This window comes from Acipenser ruthenus, chromosome 1, assembly GCF_902713425.1.
Source record: "Acipenser ruthenus chromosome 1, fAciRut3.2 maternal haplotype, whole genome shotgun sequence".
NCBI classification, from domain to species: Eukaryota; Metazoa; Chordata; class Actinopteri; order Acipenseriformes; family Acipenseridae; genus Acipenser; species Acipenser ruthenus.
In genome coordinates this window covers 15,950,914-15,971,597 of record NC_081189.1, presented here as the reverse complement: position 1 = coordinate 15,971,597, position 20,684 = coordinate 15,950,914, and the positions used below count along the sequence as shown (strand labels likewise).

The 20,684-nt window shown below is 37.2% G+C and overlaps 1 protein-coding gene across 1 annotated transcript in view; it reads right to left on the bottom strand.

Moving 5' to 3' along the window:
• LOC117964705 (A disintegrin and metalloproteinase with thrombospondin motifs 6) overlaps positions 1-20,684 on the bottom strand; it is an 83,479-nt gene that overhangs the window by 56,173 nt on the left and 6,622 nt on the right. Inside the window, exons 4-7 of the mRNA XM_059011599.1 lie at positions 19,481-19,652; positions 18,232-18,446; positions 17,728-17,811; positions 16,317-16,462 (exon numbers count right to left, since the gene is read on the bottom strand). Coding sequence (XP_058867582.1) covers positions 16,317-16,462; positions 17,728-17,811; positions 18,232-18,446; positions 19,481-19,652 — 617 coding nt within the window. The remainder of the gene's footprint in view (positions 1-16,316; positions 16,463-17,727; positions 17,812-18,231; positions 18,447-19,480; positions 19,653-20,684) is intronic.

The window sequence follows — 20,684 nt, the reverse complement described above, 5'->3', positions numbered from 1 at the left end:
ACATTATGATATCTGGCTCAATGATCCATCTACAGTAACTGCTGGAAGAGATTTGTATGTAGCTGTTTGGTGATGCTGATTTTTCACTGACCTTTTAGGCCAACTACCAGCTGTGCTTACAGGCGCCACAGCAATCCATCATGCCCAAGGTAAAATGCAACATGACATCAGCTCATCGAACTGCTGGACTAACCTGTGGACTTCAGAATAATCATATATCCTCAATTGGGCCTGTTCCAAAACAAAAGTATGGAATTGTGTGATGGGCCAAATTAATGCCAAAAATTGAGCTTGGACAGCGCACCAATGGCATATTTGACATAAATTAAGACAAAGAGTAAGTTTTAGTAAGTCACTATTTCCATCACAGCAAGAAGATTTTAGAGCCTATTAACATTTTTACATCTAAAAGAATCACAGAAAACAGCCTCAGACGATAAGTAGTGTAATAAGAATAAACAATAATGCAGTGTTTTATTTTAATGTTTTCCAGATGCCATTTGTGTAATGATGGATCCAGCGCCAATGGAATGGCAGACTAGGATAAGGTCAGGCCAGGAGTTCCTACACGTGGGGAAGAATGCTGGTAAACAATACCTTTTTTCCATTGCACCCCAACCTCAAAAGAATATCATAAATAATAAACCTATATATGTAAATACAAAGGTAAAAGACTATCAAAGGATTTGGAAGAAGTGTTTAGTGAACACAGAACATGTTTATCATGCATGTCCTGATTCAAACTATATTCAACCAAGATCAACTTTAATGGGGCGCTCTTTTCCAACAAAGGAATTTCCCTAAATGCGTACAGAGATTGAAAATGCACAATCATGACTTTTTTTTGTATTCACAAGGAGATTTATAAACCAATAAACCAATTGTGAAATAACCCCCCCCCCCCCCACCAGAAAGACTAATATAAAAGGTTGTTGTGCTTTTAAGGCACATCATCCTTACAAATGGATGAGTAATCCATTAGCTGGAAGGCTTTTAATCTATTAAAACTTGAAGGGCATACCAAATTAACTTTTAGTTGTGTGGCTGACATCCAAAAAACTTCTCCAAATGGCCTAATGTCTAATTCCTTATATAATTCTATTTATTTTGATTTGCTTTTCAATTTCCCCAACATTCATCATCTGATTATTGTGTTACAAACAAAACAATAATATTGTTTACAGAAGAACAACAATGCACTTTTCATAAGCCAGTGATCCTGCACTTACAGTGAATGCTGTTGGATTTTCAACAATGCCACACACAGGGTGTCCATGTAGAAAAATATGAATGTACAGGGATGCAAATTAACTGTAGGTTAAACAAATAAAATATATGCCAGTAAAAAAGGAACAGCGAAGGAATACTGCAGTGCGATGGGAATGAGTTATCAGTCGGTATCTAAATCCTTTTTTTTTAAAGTACCAAATACAGAGTTATCATAAAGTATATTCCTGATAGCCCACAGATAAAGGACATCAGCTTTCTTCCCTTCCAATGATCTGAACCAAGCACCTCACTCAACACATTCTAATACTATCTTCTAAAAACTGCACTCTAAAACTTGAATCTCCGAAAGGAATCTAAACTTGCAGGACAGCAACATGCGAGTGGATTTTATTTTAACTATCCTTGTTCCTAATACATGCAGATGGAGGTTGCCCCTGGGTAGGGAGAACTTGAATCTATGATATTCATAACAGCTGGGTCAGCAGCATCTGCTGAACTATGAACACCACTGACTAAATCATTTTGCTTCATAATTATAAACAGAAGAGGGCTGGCAATCTACATGCTGAATTTCACTATTTTAACTGATGGGCCTATTTCCACTTTTCTCATTTAATTTTTTTGTTTAATGGACCATCAGTTGTGCTTCTCCAAGCTCCTATAACACTGGCTTGGTGAACACAAGTCAAGAGGTACATGTTTGTCTTCAGCATTCTAAGTTCATTGTTTATAAATTCTACAACGTATGATCTCTGGAGCCGGAGGTCACTTGAGGGAGTACATTGTGATGATGTTGTCTGATAGACTGGTTTGTTTGAGCTCTATTATCTTGTCCCTGGAAGTTGACCATTATCTTATCAGAAATCATGTTTGAGTTACCACAAGCTTCCCTGAGACTAGTGCTTTACAAGGCTCCTCGGCAGAAGCTGACACCTGACAGAGGGCTCCACATTCCTGAAGCACAGCTGTTCTCCTCTATGACAATACAGAGCCGCATCATCACATCCTCACAAATATAAAGGTCTGAACATAAACCCAGAACATTACTGCAGTGTGTAAATTCACTTACATTTGTCTCCTGGTTACTATGCCTTTTTAGACATCACATAACTTCCTAATGTAGTTTGGTTTTAATTCAAGTGACTACTTCCTGACTAGCTTCCGATCACCTGAATTGTGCTCAGGACAGTAAGAATGAGGAGGTACGTAACAAAATCGGAGGACCCACAATAGTATTGTCCTCCATGCAATTAAGTACTTTATTGTCAGAATAAGGGTAACATTTGCCATTGCAACAGGTTTATCTGTCACAGCACCTACCTGCCCCAACCTTAGAAGAGTTTCTGACCTTGTCTGCCAAATCTAAATGTACCCATGCTTACTGTAAACCTGTTTGGTTGGTCAATTTAGTTTGATCAGTTACAATAAAACATTTGCAGACAATACAGTAAGGTTACTCCTTCAGCTTAGAAGACTTAACAATTATAGCAGTCTATCTGATAGGTAATGACCACTGTGTCAGACAATGGTTAATGGTTAACTTGACCACAATATACATTTTTATATGGTGCTGTCTCTGTTTTTCAAAAGCTTGCCATGGCTTAATTAAGGACATGGCTTTAACATCAGTGTTATTTATGAGCTAGTTAGCAATTAAAAGCGTTATTGATATTCAGGTCCACACAGCCTGAAAAAGGTCTGCAATGTGAGCTAAAGATCAGAACCCTGGCACAAAATGTTAGTGCTTGTAGACAGTAATAATATATATAACTGCTCAAATTACTGGTCTCCCAAGCCCTGTAATTTTCTAATTGTGAAACTTAGCTCGGTGCAGTTTCAAAGTCCTTTTTTTAATGTTATATTTAATGAATGTCAAGGGCTGAGAAATGTGCTGGAAATTCCTTCTTATGAAGAACAAAAAAAAAAAAAAAATGACAACACCACAGGACATGTAATGAAATGGAAATTCAGCTTGTGAGTCTTGGAAAGTTCCTCACGTTGAAAGGCGCTGCTTATCAAAGGGTGAAGGCTTTTCAGGGCAGCCGATATATTTTTTATTATCAGTTTGAAGGGAATAATGAAACCGTCCCAGATTCATATGTTCCTTTCCATCTATGGAACAGTCCTATCTAACTTTAACAGCCTACCATTAAATCTCATGAACCATATCCTGCACTTAATGGCCTGTTAAGATTTTAAAGCTTCTGTACTTCAACTATAAATCCCTTCCCTCTTGTGCAGCTGGAAAGACACACTTACCTAGGCAGACCTGCCGCTTTAAATTAAATGCGAATTGTTCCAGTCAGCTGAGGGAGCTTAGCGACCTCATTTTCCATGGCTGAAGATCTGTGTTAGTAGCAACGCATCACTGCCCACAGTGCATTACAGTAAAGCAACAGGATTAAATAGTTAAACTGTGGTTTTAAATTTAGAATAGCTAATTTGACAGCTGCATTATGCTCGCCTGACAACTGAATGGTAAACATGTGAAAGGCTGCAGGATGTGAGAATGGATCTAATTGGGTACCCTTCAGAAAACTCTAAATATTACACTGGAAAAAAAACAAAACATACATACATACATACATACATACATACATACATACATATATATACATGCATTTATATATGCGTTTATGCTTCTGTTATATTACAGTAAATACAAATTCAATAGCTATAACGTCAGTCCTTTGGTAGTCATGTTGTTAGCTGAAACCATAAACAATTTTAGGACCCGTCACTCAGAAACAACTACATATTATATTCAATTAACCTTCATTCCTGGCCAATTGTCTCTGTTATGTGCTATGAACAGTAAATCTGATTCCTTGAAGTAAAACATCTTGTCAGTCAAACTCTTGAAAAAGGACCATTCACTACCCTTCAGTCAGCAGCACTCAGGATTTATGTGGTCTGTTTTTCTACTCAAGGGATTAGGTTGGTATCCCATTACCACCTCTAATACCTTTTCATTATGTGTATATACACACACATACATATACATAATATGGCGAGATATTCTGCAAATCAGTGCAGCAGTTTGGCTACAATATAAAGCTACTGGTTGTTCCTGTCTGTTATCAATTAGTCAAACTACAAATACATTTAGATGGTACTGAAAACTGCATACTCAGTTCCCCGTTATGCTTCTGTTACCCAGGATTTAACTACAAAGGGCAGGCTTTTAAATCGAGAAAGGAAATTCAATACATACAACACATAGAGAGACAGCTAGACAGGCATATATAGACTATACAAACAGACTGATAGACGTGTTTAAAGCGATACGCTCAAGTGGTCTTCTAGTTCGTATCAATGAAGGCATTCCCTGGCTGGGCTGCACCAGTACACCTGTGTCTTCTCGCTTCCCCTACTGGTGGGCAACCTGTTCCCTCATTACTAAATATGTATCCAAAAGACACTTTCCAACAAGCTTTTAGACCCCAAATCACTCCTAATGGAGCACGTATGTTTGTAACCACCCTTACACGACAGTATGGTGTACTTAAGCACTACTATCATATAAAAAATGTCCTTAGAAGTAAAGTGTCCAAGAGGTAATCATCTATAAAACACATTCTTTATTTTACCAGTTAGGACAACCTGAGAACAGAAAGTAATTTACAGCAGTGATCTGGGGAATAAGGAAGGGTATGATAGCAGGGTTTCATCTGCATCCAAATACTCTTCTACCGCCCTTTAAATCTTTTAGGGCTTTCAGTCCTTCGTGACAAAAAAAAAGAGAGATGCAATTCGCTGCATAGCCTGAACATTACTCTGCCTTTATAGTAGCAGCTCTTCAGCTTAGCATTAAGTACAAAGGATGAACAGCAGGGTCTTGTTTTGAAAGAATTTGCATTGCACACCTAAACCAATTTGAAAACATACAATTTGGGAAGTTTACAATGCCTTCTTTTCAATAGAATTACAGTGTGTTTAGAGGAGGGATCTGGACCTTTAAGAAACTCTGAATCACTTGCATTGCATCTGTTGATTAGCTCATCAAGTAGATCCTGAATAATAATAATGATGATTTAAAAAAAAAAACAACTTCCCCATTCCTTTTGTAATTTCTTTCCAGGGTATTATTAGTCATAAATGAAAGACATACACAGTATAAACTTTCACACAGTTAAGAATCGCTTACATAAACTGTCTGAAATTTCCACTCTTTAGAAGTATGTTATTCCTCCAGAATTTCAAAGCACTTATCCTAGGCACATTAGCTTCTTGGGCGATGAGTCTTTTAACAAAAGCTTTCTAGTACTGTCACCAACTTTTAGGCTCTGCATGTTTTCATGGAATTGTTAAAAAGCATTTGGCAACTTCTGTAAAATACATTTTTTTTAAATCCACTAAGCTTCCAGTGAAAGACTTATTTGGACTTGTTTTATAACATCATACCAACTAAATGTTAGCATCCTGCAATTAAGCAAAACAACACACCTTTGGTAAGTTCCCAGAGTTTCTCTTTTTTAATTTAACAAAACAAGTCATTGCTTTTGGCCCAGTTTTCTCCAAGCTAGTTAAAAACTACTCTCAGCCCAATCCTTGTCATGTCCAATTGCATCTTATTCTTGAGTTCTTTGAGACTGTGTGTATAATTACTCATTCAATCCACCGTCTAAGCATACCAGGATGGCTCAGAAGCAAAGGTAGCTTTAAATTGCTTCCCCACCTCTGTGCTAACCTGTTATGCATGGTTCCACCCTTGGAACACTTGTACTGCTTTTGTATCTCATGTCTGCACCCACACGCATTCATGGCAGTCACAAGCTGTTCTACATCTACGTATTGATATTCAGTAAAGATCTACATTGTGTTTGCTGACCAAACATGGTCAAGGTTCTCTCTGTATTAACTGTCAGAAGGTGCCGCTCCTGTTTCAATGTCTCTTTAGTAACCCTGAACTGAATCCCAGGTCAGAGGTCACAGCTAGGGAGCAATTCTTTTGTACAAGAGATCCTGTTTCTCGGGATATGATTAAAAGACAAATGAAAAGTGTAGGGTCACTCAGGGTCATCATTCTTCAAGCGGCAAAACAATAAATGTCAGGTTGTCTCATAAACTACGCTGTCAAGGTTAGTAAAATCTGACTGAAGACCTACTTGGTCCACTGACCTCTTCATGGCTACATTCCTCTGGGCGGAAAGGTCTTTCAACTTTACAATCATTAACTTTTTAACTTAACCCAACTAATAGTTGCTAGCGGTGTCAATGACAGGATGCAGCTAAGAGCTGTCTGAAAAGACCCATAATGCTCACACTGTAGTTTCTGGACATATTTTACAATGAGACTTCCATTTCCAGTTGATGGCAGCACATGGAAAGAGTAAATAGTTCTTAGACCACAGTAATAGAGCAAATGATATATTGTGCAAGAGAAAACTGCAAAAAAAAGGGGAGCTCAAATGTTTGACTAAAAAAAGGGGCCGGTTTGAAGAAATAAATGTTCACGAAGAATTTCCTGTTGATAATTTACAAGGAATGTATTAGGAACATCAGTGCATATAACAGTTATTATCAATATAGCTATGTATTACTCAGTAAAGGCTCATGAAGAACCCTCAGTGAAAAGATATGATAATAGAAGTCTACCAATAAGAACATGTCTTAAAAGTATTGCACAACAGTGAATACAGCCTCTTTTTCCACATAGGCAGATGTGTAATCTTAACACAAACTGCCCACTACCCACACCCATAGCTGTCTACCATAAACCTCAAAGCACAGGGGGAGGGATATGGAATTGAACCCAAAATCATCACATCTAAAAGACAGAACTCTGCCAAGAGGGTTAATGGTCCCTTCACCACTGTTCAGTTTAACAGACATCGATCAGAAAAAATAGGCTCTGTTCACATTCAATGGGATGCTAGCCTCGCAATTTTGCACAATATTTTGTACCGGATTTCAACATATTCAATACAGAGCTTCTGGGAACAGTTCCCCCATTCTGTATAGATTGCAGAAGTGCTACCTGGCAGCAATAGCTCACCAGAAGCATCTAAACTGACTTTTGAACTGGCTTAAGCAACACTTGCTGCACAAAGAATGAGGAGTAATGTGCCTGATTGACTGGAAGTAAACAAAGGAAAACTGCAGATTTATTCTCATGACCCAGCAATCAGTAAGACCCAAGTGTAAATGTACTCTAAGTACATAACATTATAGTGAAACTGGGGGGGTTAAAAGTGCTCTCTGCTGGTTGACTCTTTTGGCTCAATCAGTGCAGTTGCTGACATCAGTCCCCTAAATCTGCTGTTTGAATCCTGCCTGTGGCATTGCTCAAATAATATGCTACCATACTATTAGATGCTTAAACCTCATCTTAAACGTATTTACTTCCCTTTTTTTGTTTGTAAAACTGACTATTGAGATCATAGATTAATTGAGACAAATGTACCCCTTCTGAGGTTAGTTTTCATCTTTGTAGAAGCCAGACTCTAGGCATGTCACAGGCCAGCTGTTGGAAGATAAAACTAGCCTGTGTATTATTGCTGCTGTCACCTCATCTCTGTGTTAGTTCACTGTAAATGCTGTTACTACTCATGTCAGGGCCTGTGTTTTTTGTGTTTAGCAGTTTTGCAGTGGGAAGAATTAAAGGACCCTTGAATATGGTTGCCATATAGTCATGTTATCTTATCAGCTCACATCAGAAATAACTGGTGTCTTCCAGACTCACAAACTCTATGCAGAGAATATGGATGAGCACCTAGCTATATAAATTATTTTTAACATTGCAGTCAGCAATGCACCCAGACACCTAGCCCTAAGCCATGAAAAGTCAAACCTGTTTAATTGACTGCTTGCGCACAAAATGGGGCGCCCCTTCCTGTAACACATGCTATTTTGTCTGCCTGCAGAATAACTCCATTCCTTTCCCCTTCTTGGTGCTGCTTCATAAAACACAGGAAAGAAGAACAAATGCTAAATGGAACTAATTACAAAAATGTAAACATAACTCAGAATCTATCCGTTTTCTTTGTACTAGGAGGCGCATTACAGGAACTTAACAAAACCATTCTGATCTGTCAACGCCAATCTGTAAAGTCTGTTCAAAAACACAAGAGTTTAGCAAGCTCCAGTTCACCTCAATCGCCATTTACAACAACAACAACAACAACAACAACAACAACAACATCATGACGAAGTCCTCTTTTGGTGCTGGTTCAAAGGCAGACAGAACAAGAACTGTAAGGCACTCCTCCTGTTTTTAAGTATACTGTGTTACACCAATACTTTTCAATGGCGACCATGCGGCAAGTGCCGTGGGTGCCCTTGTTAATTGCCGCAATGCCCCTCAAAATGTTTGTCTATTCACAGCGATTATGCCCGAAGTGTCCTTTGAGCTTCAGCAATGAGAGAGACGCCTGTATTAGGAAGTGTTTGGTTACAAAGAATAACACGATTACCGGTACGGGATTTGCATGGTCAAGTCGCACCAATTCCATACACAACACTTGTGACAATATTTCTGAATGCGTTATGACGTTATGTGTTAAACTGAAGCGCGAGAGGGCCGATAACAATCCGGTCTAATACAAATGCCTGGAAGTCCAGTGGTGCTGTAGTAACACCAGCAGAATACGCTAACCCTGGGTTCCTGCAGCAGCTGTGATGATGACCAGGCGTGTGTGAGTACTGTTTTGTAGAAACGTTGCTTAAAATAAAATGATGCATTCAAGAAATTTAGAACAATAACAACGAAAAACATAAACTGAAATACACTTAAGTTCTCTGTGTTGCACACGTGCCATTAACAAAATGCAGCGAAAACTATAAATAAAAACGCAGCAAAAGGTCAATAATTACATTTTTTTTTAATGAAGCGAAAAGGTTACCATATCAAGCTAAAAAAAATGATTTGTGAACTCCAATAAACCAGTGTTGTCTTTCGCCAATTAAATCGTAGTGTATCTAATAACGTTTGGAGTGAACACGACAGGTTTTTGTCGTTTGTTGCATCTTCTTTAACACCTGCATCTATTCCATATGTATTCGGGCCTGAGGATGATTTCATTGCAACTTGCCTACTTACACCATGTCTCTTGACCAGCCAATGAAGCAGGCACGGTAATTTTAGATGTTAGCATAATGGGTTTTGTATTAAAGCAAGGTCAGCTGCTGCAGGGAAAACTGAGTTTATTTCTCACTTACCATTTTAAGAACATATATAAATACATATATAAATACTTGGGACTGTAATTAGGAATTGTACTCCTGAAAAAAAAAAAAAGAAAAATTAAATGTACTGCAGCTTACTTGACTGCAGTAGAAAAACTGCCACTCGTTAAACTCAGCTTTCAGGTTGTGGTAATGAAGAAGAATGGTTTAGAAAAATCTAAAATGTATGTTATTGTGTTTTCTGTGGTGTATTTATTAGCGTAAATAACAGAACGAACTCACTGAAACTTGTTTTTTACTGAAACAATAAATGGTTCCATGTACAGTAAAAAAACTGTCAGTGTTACATGCTCTCAGACTAGGATTCCACTGAGCATGCAAGCTGAGGCCTGCTATTCCCCACATCACAACTGTACACAATTAGAGGTGCCCTCACCAATTCCAGACACAACGCTTGCAAAATATCTAAAATCTAAAATGCTGAGTTGATTGCAGTCATCAGCTGCATAGTTTACATATTCAACAGAATGAGACAACAAACAACTGAGTACAGACATTAAGTTAAGTTAGTTTTAGTATCACTGTAGTGTCTTAACAAGTTATTGTATTTTAAGCAGTTGAATATGGTAGCAACCAACTTGCTCCTAAAGTGGCACCCAACAATTGGATTTGGCATCCTTTTTTTTGGGGGGGCCTAAGCAATTGGCTCCTAGGTCAAAAAGTTAGTCTAGAGACCTATCTAGGCTGCTGGTTGGCAAAAAAAAAAAAAAAAAACAGCATTTTTGAATACATAGTTATTATTAAGTTAAACTGTGTTTTTCTTTCTGTGGCCAATAATTAGCTTTGTACATGAATCCTAAGTAAAATTAAACAACATCCTACACTTTGGTCTTATTTTAGTGACCTCGGTGCCCTCTACAAACTTATTAAACTGAAGGCCATTTTGGCCTTGCTCTTTTTGTTGCCAGTTTTTGAGCTCTGTATTGATCTGAGTAGGTAAGCAGGCTGTAAAGGCCTGGAATAAAATCCAATTGAAACAACTCAAATGGACACCACAGACAAAAAAAACCCCAAAAAAACAGTTCTCTAATAATCTAAAAGCCTTCATAAGGCCTTGCCTAGATTACAGATTTAATATTTAAGCTATACATTATAAACATGTTCCAAATTAATTATTTTATCATTTTAAAAAGCACCAGTATAAAGTAAAAGTATAAGGCTATGATTTGAAATACTCTTTGATAGGTGGCCATGTAAGATCACAGCTGCCATCTGTCATCCTGTAGCAGCCTAAATGAAAAGAAATTCAAGCCTTTTTTAACAAGTGCAATTTGTGAATGAACAATTGAATAAAAACCCCATTGTGGTTAGTCCAAACTGATTTACATTAATGATCTGTTTTATAGCTTGCTGAACTAGGTGTAAAAATAATGGTGATAAATGGACTCTTTTGCTCCTCTTTTGCTCTGAGATAATGAGATTCATAGGAGTGACAAGGCCAGTGATTGCTCCAATTTAAAAAAAAAAAAAAAAAGTTTTAGAAAATAGTATTTTGGAGCAAAACTAAAAAAAAAAAATTAAAAAAAAGTGGAGACGTGAAAAATTAGCACACAAGCAAAACAATTGAAAATCGGCCTGTCAATCATTATTTGGTAACTTTAAAAAAGCAGCTTCGTAACTGTTTAAATCGGCCTGTCAATCATTATTTGGTAACTTTAAATAAGCAGCTTCGTAACTGTTTTGATCCTGTCAAATAATAAATAGAGCTTTCTAAGTGCCCCATTAATACTTGTACTTCAACTGAATGTTAAGGTATTACAAGCACTTAAAAACGCACTGAATGAAAAGCTCAAGACAACCTGTGAAGGACGGATGTGGTCCGTTCTGTTGAATACAGTATCCCCTAAATTATTACAAAGTGTTCTAATTAATTAACGCTTCAGAAAAATGGTCCTGCCAAGGAAATGTGCCTTATAAGAGTGATGACTGATGATAGTTTTGTTATAATATTGAAAGTAAGATTAGGTATGTTTTACTAATAATAAAGGACTTTGGGGTTTATTCAATTGATCTAAAATAGCAGCAAATCCAAAAGCTGCCATTAATCATTAAATAAAATATAACCTTCCTGAGTTTTTTTTTTTTTTATACTTTTGCAGACATCAATATAAGAGTAACCTGCACCTGATGTTTGATTTTAAAACACCTGGGTCATTTAATAATTATTTACAAAGTGAGAGTATAGTCCTCCGTGAGGTTTTTCGCCATGCATGTTTAAATACCATGGTTTTTATTTTATTATTATTTATTTCTTAGCAGACGCCCTTATCCAGGGCGACTTACAATCGTAAGCAAAAACATTTCAAGCGTTACAATACAAGTAATACAATAATTTTGTCATTATTTTTTTTTTTTAAATTTGTTTCTTAGCAGACACCCTTATCCAGGGTGACTTACAATTGTTACAAGATATCACATTATTTTTTACATACAATTAGCCATTTATACAGTTGGGTTTTTTACTGGAGCAATCTAGGTAAAGTACCATGCTCAAGGGTACAGCAGCAGTGTCCCCCACCTAAGAGTCCAGAGCCCTAACCACTACTCCACACTGCTGCCCCATTATTTAGAATGACCTGTTCTTTGCAAAACTGGCAGAGCAATTCTCTAAATCTCTGTATTGCTGGCTACTTCTGTCAAGTATGAAGAGCATCCTGTAAAACACTACAAGTGAATTTGACATGCAGTTTGTTCTTCATTGTACCATAAAGGCATTTATAAAATGGAAAAGAGAAGGAGCCCTGAGGTTCCCCAACAGATTTTGAAGCCATTAAGTACTACCGTCTGGGGTACATGTAATTCAGTACGCAGAGCGCCATCTCTCTGTGGTTACACTTTCAAGTTTCAACTACAACAATACATGCCTTACCAAGTGAAAAAGCCAGCGCCAGTATTGTGGTCAGCATTCATAACTCTGGTGGAGCCTGATGCTATTATTTGTAGACTGTGCTGCGGACTGTCACAATCAGGTAGTCACTGAATTATTGCATAGGACCACATGCAAGCAACTCTGGTTCTGATTCTGTCCCACTTGCCACAACCTCAAAAAGGTATAGAAAAAAAAAGAAAAGAAAAATGTTCTGTTTTGTAGGTTACATAAATGGTAAGTGACTCATTTATAAAAATCCTCACCTGCAGATTCTATAGTGGGAATTACCTCCAGACAGGGGGGCAGGACAGCCTAAACTTATGTGTGTCTGTGGGGGGAGGGATTCCATTGTGACCTTAAGAAGTGCCCCTTACCTTCAACTGCACTACAACCCAGCTAGTCTCTTCCTTGCCCTCAATATCAGCCTCCCAATCACAATGGAATTTTGACATCACCAGAGGAAGAATGGCTGGTATGTATATTCTCTGAGATAAGAGAAGCAGATCAAAAGAGACTGTAACCTGCTCCGTTTTATATCAGTTTAATGAGTGCTGACGGTACATGTAATTAGCTTTGAGTGCTTTCCATTTCAACATCTTGTCTCTTGAAGAAACGGTGAGGCAGAATGAAACCCTTTAGAAGTTAAAAAAAACAAAACACCTTGCTCACTTTAAAAAGCGATGGCAGGCGTGTTCGGTTTCTTATCATAATTCCTTTTGTCTAAGCGTGTTTTGACATGAGTTTGAGGCTGCACATCTAATCTAAACTCAGTGTTTAAGTATTGTCTGTGCTTCAGACGTTAATGCTGAATGACAATAACGTATAGTGAACTTTCCAGACACATAACTGCAAAACACTCCATGAAAAATAGAAGGAAAAACTTATCTTATCATATTGGTAAACATGGCTAATGTCATTAGGTCAAATCCATAAACATGCCAAAAATAGCAAACAAAGGAGCATCATGAATGCCAGCACCATATTCACAAAATACAATTTTTGAAGTTTTAAATGAAGTTATTTATTTGAGAGAAAAATAATAGCACTGCAGTAAACTGCTACAAGTAAAAATGCCAGTATATTGTAGTATTTGCTGGCATACTGCAATGTTTTTTTCTTATTTTGCAAAAATATACTTAATCCTAAGAGACTTTTTTTTTTACATTTTCAGCAATATATGTTGGCTCGATCTCAGTTCAATTGTACGCAGAACAAAACAATCACATGCCAATCCAAACCGCAGAAACACACAAATACATTTGCAATTGAAAATTTGGTTTCCTTTATTATTTGCTTAATTGTTTGCTGAAATAAAGCTGGAATGTGATCTCTCAGCCAAGTACACTAGAGAGCAGAATACCTACAAAAGAATCAGAACCAGCAGGCTAAAAAAAAAACTATATTGTAATCACTTACTTACATTTTAAGACTTTGTAGAAGGCAAAAGCAATAAATACCATGTTAAATCTGTATTCATTACCAGTTCAGTAAATAAGCTTATGTACGTGACTAGTCTTCTATGTGTCAGGCCTTAAGACTAAGTCCTGTTTAGGTTCTGGTTAGAACAGCCACCTTGTACTGAACATTAGTTTGAATCAGTGGCACAACTAGGTCAATATGATAAGGACATGTCACCCATAACTTAAAAAAAAACTCAATCACAGATTGTAAAGTAAAACTTAGAAGAAAATAAGATGAGTAGACAACCATTTCGATGAGTGTCATTGTCTTGTAATTAGGGTATGTCAAACGTAAAAAAAAATATAATTTGCTTTCCCGCACAACGTGCTTGCTGCAAAAGATGAAATCTGACGACACCTGCTAACTCCTGTGTAGAAGCACTGCACCACATTGCCTACTCTATTAGAAAAAGATTGCTCATGCTATTTCTTGGCAAGCTGTAAACATTCAAAGGATTCATTATCCTCAATGATTAGCTACAAATTGCTTACAAACTACCATTTACCATACAGAAGCTTTCCCAGCTTTACTGTATCCACTAACCATCTAACCCTGACCCGAACTATGTGGTTTCACAGGAAGGGAGTTAACCATTACAGTCCCAGTTCAACTGTATTTATTGAAACGTAATGGAGGTAGGTTATAAATTCATTTCGACTTAGGTGTGAACGAATTTAATATTAAATGTTTTTGAAATCTGGAATAATATATATTATTCCAGATATTTGTATGAGCTTGACTGGTAAACAACCACAATGTTCAATACTTTGCCACTTAGAGGTATCAGTTAAATATCACGGTCTATGAGTATCGTATATACACGATTTGTCTGCAGTTTACAAGTGTTCCCAGGACTCACGATAACCTGGTAAGGCAAGGGAGGATACATAGCTTATTACAGGACATACACAATATCCATTCATCATTAAAACATTGTTTCTGTAATCAGTTTGTTTACTTTTGCATCCAAAAATCTTTCCACAACAGCAGTGACCCAAACCACACGTACAACTGACCCAAGGATATGCAACATCTCTAGCTTGCCATCATATACACTATTTGTTTCTTTTTTCTTGTTCAAAGTTTTTGACAAAGGTGTTTACACTGTAAAAAGCAGTCGTCTAATTGCACTGCATGAAAATACACCAGACAGCAAGCATGCCACCAAGTATGTGTCAAGGGCAGAGGCGTGCACAAGGGGGGGGCAAGCAGGGGTGCTGGCCCCTCCAATAATCATCTCCAAAATATTGATTTCTGCTTATCAATGTATTGTGTTTGCAATTTCTGTCACTGACACTCACAAACTGAACAGATTTCCTCATTAACGTGCAGTTATGGACGCGAGTGTACTCGGTTTGCACACGTTCCCCATAAGTGCAGTTAAGGACACGCGTATATTAGTGTCCACTTAATGTTTGAGTCCAGCTGCAGTAGTACAATTAGTGGATTTTTAAAATGATGCTATTTTTTGCTTGTACTTTTTTTGTAGAGGGAGAACATTGATTTAGCCAGAGAGCGTTTAAAAGAGAACGGACAAAAAGTTAGTTCTATGAGTACTTTTTAAAAGCTGAAAATCATGCTAATGAACTGAATCTGCAAATGCTAACATTCAGCAAAAGACACCCCGACAAAAACACTGGAACATGTTGATGGGACTCGCACAGCCAGAATGCTATGTTTTTTAACCTTTGTAAGAGAAATATAAAGTCGATGTTTTTTTTTTTCCTGAGCTTGATGCTGTAATAAGTGAGATCGACAGACAGTTTAATCAGAAAAGAAGAGAATACTCCCAGCCGCCTCCAAGCCAAACTGAAAACCTGAAAACTGTTAATATACTAAAGGGGAAGCACTTGTGAAGCTGAATCATGAATTTTAGTGCAGAGTTCCTGAAATGCAGTGCGATTTATTTGTATATTGAGCTTATTTTAACGCTCAGGAATCGGACAATGCAATGTCTTTGCCAGCACTCTGAAGGTCTGTAAAGAACACGACCTGAGACTCCTGTATCCTGATGTATTTGACTTATATGTGTGTGTTTGTGTGTGCGCATGTGTTGATATGGTTATATAAATAAATAGCATTACACTTATTGTTTAATGTGCCCCCCACAATAGCGGTCACATTTGTATTCCTGCGCAGGCCCCTGGTCAAGGGTATTCAAACACAAAGACTGCTCTTCACCATTACTGCTGGGCACAAATGTAAACAAAGAGAAAGTCGATACATTTGCTAGGTTTCAAACACCCAAGCAATTATAAACCAGGCTTCTGCTAACAGCAATGTTCCAAAAGAGACTGGCCACCACCCATAATTTGCTGTGGCTCATACAAGAATGGCTGGTACAGTATGTGTGAACCAATAATTTGAGGAGCTCTGTATTTGTTTTCTTTCTAGAGGAAACTAAAACTATTAGAGTGAGGTAAAGTGGAAATCATTTTCACAGTGCCTGGAGTGTAAACCTATTACACCAGGTGAATCAGGATTACTAGTTTGAAGGTTTTGCAGAGATTGAGTATTATTTCATGTGAAGTTATGCTTGTCAAAAATATACAAATAACCAGCCTCCTACCTAGTGATTAGAACGGCATTGTCATGATGTGCAATCCCATTTTCCGGAATGGTGTTACCATCGCTCTGGTGGGACAGGATGGATTTCTGCCACTTGCAGAAACTGTCCAGGGATTTGTCCGCATGGTGGTTTATCTCCAGGTTTGGCTGCAACACAACAGGCATACCGGGAAAGTTCAAAACAGGCTGCTAAGTTCAGTTGTTAAGCCTCTCAAGTCTAAAAGAGGATTATAATTAGCCACCGTGGTTTCAAGGAATAATGTCTCCCTGTAATTCATCTTTATATACCTCAACTTTGATTACTTTAAAGGATATTATCAGCTATCACTACTTACGCCAAATCAAACATACACTTTTTGTTTTTTAAATGCACGGAACATTAAGTTCTTTTTTTATTTTTTTTTACCAAGCAGAGATAACACAAGCAGGAACAATGTGAACCTCTTCACGTTGCCCTGTGAGCATGCTTCATTTTAAAAGGGACCATCCAGTTCAGTCTTGATGCCCATCCACTCCTTGGCCTCTTTCCCTGTCAGTTGAACCTTAGCCCACTAAACTCACTTTACCTGAGACGTATAGGGTTATACCTTTTATGAGCTCATCAGGCATTATTGTTGAATGAAGAAGTATTGTGATTCTTTCATATCCATGAACAAATTAGAAAAAAAAACTTCAGTGGTACTACACAGGCTACTGTTATTCTGACAACAGAAAGAAGATAAAAAAACAAGATGGCTAGATACCCTTTAATCTCATGTGCCAAAGCACAAACGACATAAAGTAAGATCCCAGCCGACTCGCTGCTCAGTTTCTGCTGCGGCTACGAGAGAAGGTACAGTGAGTTCATCTGCACTGCAAACGCTTCATTCGCATTGCCACTCAGCATGACACGTCACTGCTTTCTATACAGCTCAGATTGGAAAACAAAGTTGCTGTATGTTAGTAATACAGAATATATACAACGTGTAATACAAGTTCTTAGTGTTTTGTATCTGAGTTTGAATGAAAAGAGAAATGTCTGCTGCCGCAAGGATGTAGGACAGTGCTGAAGTGCTGGAACTCATCACACAGCAGGAGTTCAGACTCCAGATTAGCAGGGGTTTGAAACACACCTGAAAAAAGACTGAAACAGCTAATATACTATACATCTGTGTGTATATAGTCAATATATAATTTCTATAGTTTGGAATCTCTTCAAGTAGATACCATATGCACTGCTAAATTAAAAACCAGACCCCATTCCAAAGCAGGTCATCATGAACTAGATCCTGATACCCTAAAGGATATGCATACCAATTTTCTTCATAATTGTATTGTCGATATGTAGGTATGCACTCTGTTCACACTGTATCCCCATCGTTGTGGATAATCAACTATCAACAAACCTGAAATTTAATTAATAGAGATCTCACCTGGTCTTCTGTTAGAACAATCAAGCGGGTCACTATAATGTTCACAACGTTTCCTAGACTGGAATCACGATAAAGTTTGGCAACCTGACCTCCAGAAAATAAGAAAAGACACAAAGTCAGACAAATTAAACCAGGCACTTTTAATAAGTAGAATATTTCTAGCTATGCAAATTCTAAGAGGCTAGTTTAATACAGCACTTATTGAACAGAACTGGGCCTGTAAGTTATGCCATGATTTAACCAAACCCTTACAAAACCAATGCAATTCTTCTTAGTTGAAAATATGAACAACGCTCCCGAATTTGAAACATTTTCTATCACATAGGACTACAATACATTTACTTGCATTCCAAACGCTTTACGAATACAGCTCATAATTAAATAATTACTGCAAATGTTCTTATTTGTTTTATATATATTACTGTTGAGGGGTATGAAGGATTTGCAATTCTGTGGACAGGTAGGTCAACAGTGTGTTGGGAAATAAAGAGGGATCAAACTTACAATGTTCATTACTGATAAAATATAATGCTCAATGTCCTTGCGGCCGTGGTATCCCACCATCATTTTGTCAGCTACCACCAAGGTTTCCACAAAGCGTTCTGAGCTGACTGATCTCTTCTGTCGATGGACGCTGCTTGATGCATTATTAACTGGAATGGAAGCTGAAGAAGCAGACGGATCGCTCTGCCACCAAGGTTTATCGCTTCTTGTGACATCTGTAGGGAATCAATATAATTATCCACTTTAGTTAGGTCACACATTAAGCAGTTGATGTGTGGTGCTCCGTACCGCACCACTGCATACAGCATGCATGGATTTTCAATATCCTGCCATTAAATGGTTACAGAACATTGTGTAGTGTTTAGAAATAAACTCATTAATATCTTTTAATATCTTTTTCCACATTATCACAATTGTTTATGCATATCTTTTGGGTTAACCAAATGAGGCATTACCCACTCCATATAGAGACATTTAGATATAAATGTAGGAGTTCAATATAATTGCAACAGCCTTTTAGGCTAAAGTCATATTTGTGGCACATGTATCCAAATAAAGCTCTTCCTACAACCACACTGCAGCTTGTTTTCTGTTTATTGTCTAGACATTCAATAACCTGCTATTGTGAGATCTAAAAAATATCAGTAACATGGCACGTACTGGGTTTATAAGTGAATCTGAGCCCCTTCAAATATATATATATATATATATATATATATATATATATATATATATATATATATATATATATACTGTATATTAGAGATGTTCAATCACATTTTCCAGTTGATTTATGATGCAAAACACACAAGTTAAAATAGCAAAACAATCTTGATTATGGCATTATTATTATTATTTATTTATTAGCAGACACCCTTATCCAGGGCGACTTACAATGGTTACAAGATATCACATTATTTTTCATACAATTACCCATTTATACAGTTGGGTTGTTTTTACTGGAGCAATCTAGGTAAAGTACCTTGCTCAAGGGTACAGCAGCAGTGTCCCCACCGGGGATTGAACCCACGACCCTCCGGTCAAGAGTTCAGAGCCCTAACCACTACTCCAAACTGCTGCATGACATTGTACAATAGATAGCATGCATCACATTCAGAATAACATAAGAAACGCTTTCTCATGCAATAAATTTTATGTGCAATTCATCTATCTATATCAAACTGCATCTACAGTTTATTTACCTGTCTATTAATAAACAATCAAGTAATCTGTATGTCATGCTAGTTACCTGAAACACCACAGTTTGATTCCCCATTGTGTTGCTGTTGCCGAAGAGAAGTTTTTTTATAAATAACATGGGGTTGTCCTTCTTCAAAGTTTAAATCACTGGAATTTCCGGAAGATATATTCTTTAATGGCTCAATAAAATACTGTTCTTCTTCTGTTGTAATAACACCGTGCTTGTTGAAAAACAGAGCATCGAAAAAGAGGTTATAAAGTATGAAACAAAGCACAAAATTATTCAAACATAACACCCGCTTGTGAATGGGCTTGAGGTTTCATCTTGCACTTCAGACATATAGATACAGGCCTGCATGCATACCATCAATATACTATGTGTGTCTAACAGGAGTTATAGTTTACATACCAAATTATTGTAATTGTCATTGGAAAGCTTTCAGGTTGGTTCAAATGCTGAAACCGATAAGCAATCAATTAACCACAGTCACATTTGTGTAGGTGTTTATCTGTACCTGATGCCTTTGGTCTGGAGGGAAGAGCTTAATGGCAGTTTGCAACACATTTATAAATTCCATAACATGCTGGCTTTGAATTCTGCACAGCACTCACCAACACAGTCACTTTATTTGCAGCTTAGACGGGTGAAATTTAAAAACGGCAACTGGGAACTCTACACAGTCTCCCAATAAACTGATTAAATCAGTAGAGTTGGCAGGTATGTTGTCTAAATCATCTGAGAAACATAGTTCTTTTGCAGGAAACACTCAATGCTTTTATAATAAGCTATTAAGATGACAGAATGTCGGTTTCTCCTCTCTGCAGATTTAACTGATATTGGTGGAAACTGGCAATGAAGCACCTCATTTCCTTAAAGTGTTTATAAAAGTTTGGCAAATTTGCAAGTTAATTTTGCAGTTTACACTTTTACACTGTTTTTTAACAAGCTTTACCACATTTTTTATGCTTTAAATACTTTGCTACTGTGGTATACCACTTAAAAAAACAAATGTATAGCAATTATTAGCAAACTAAAGTGATGAAGAACCTTTCAAAAGCTTCAGCTACTAATTTTTGTTTTGTAAAAACTAAAAAATAAAATACTGTAAACTTCTATGGCAACTTGAGATGATACCACACTATTAAGCTGCCAAGATCTATATGCAAATTAGCCATGTGCATCTGTTTGGGAGTAAATGTTTTATTTCTGTTTGTTGTCCAGATTTAATCAAAGGCACAATAAATAACCCTTA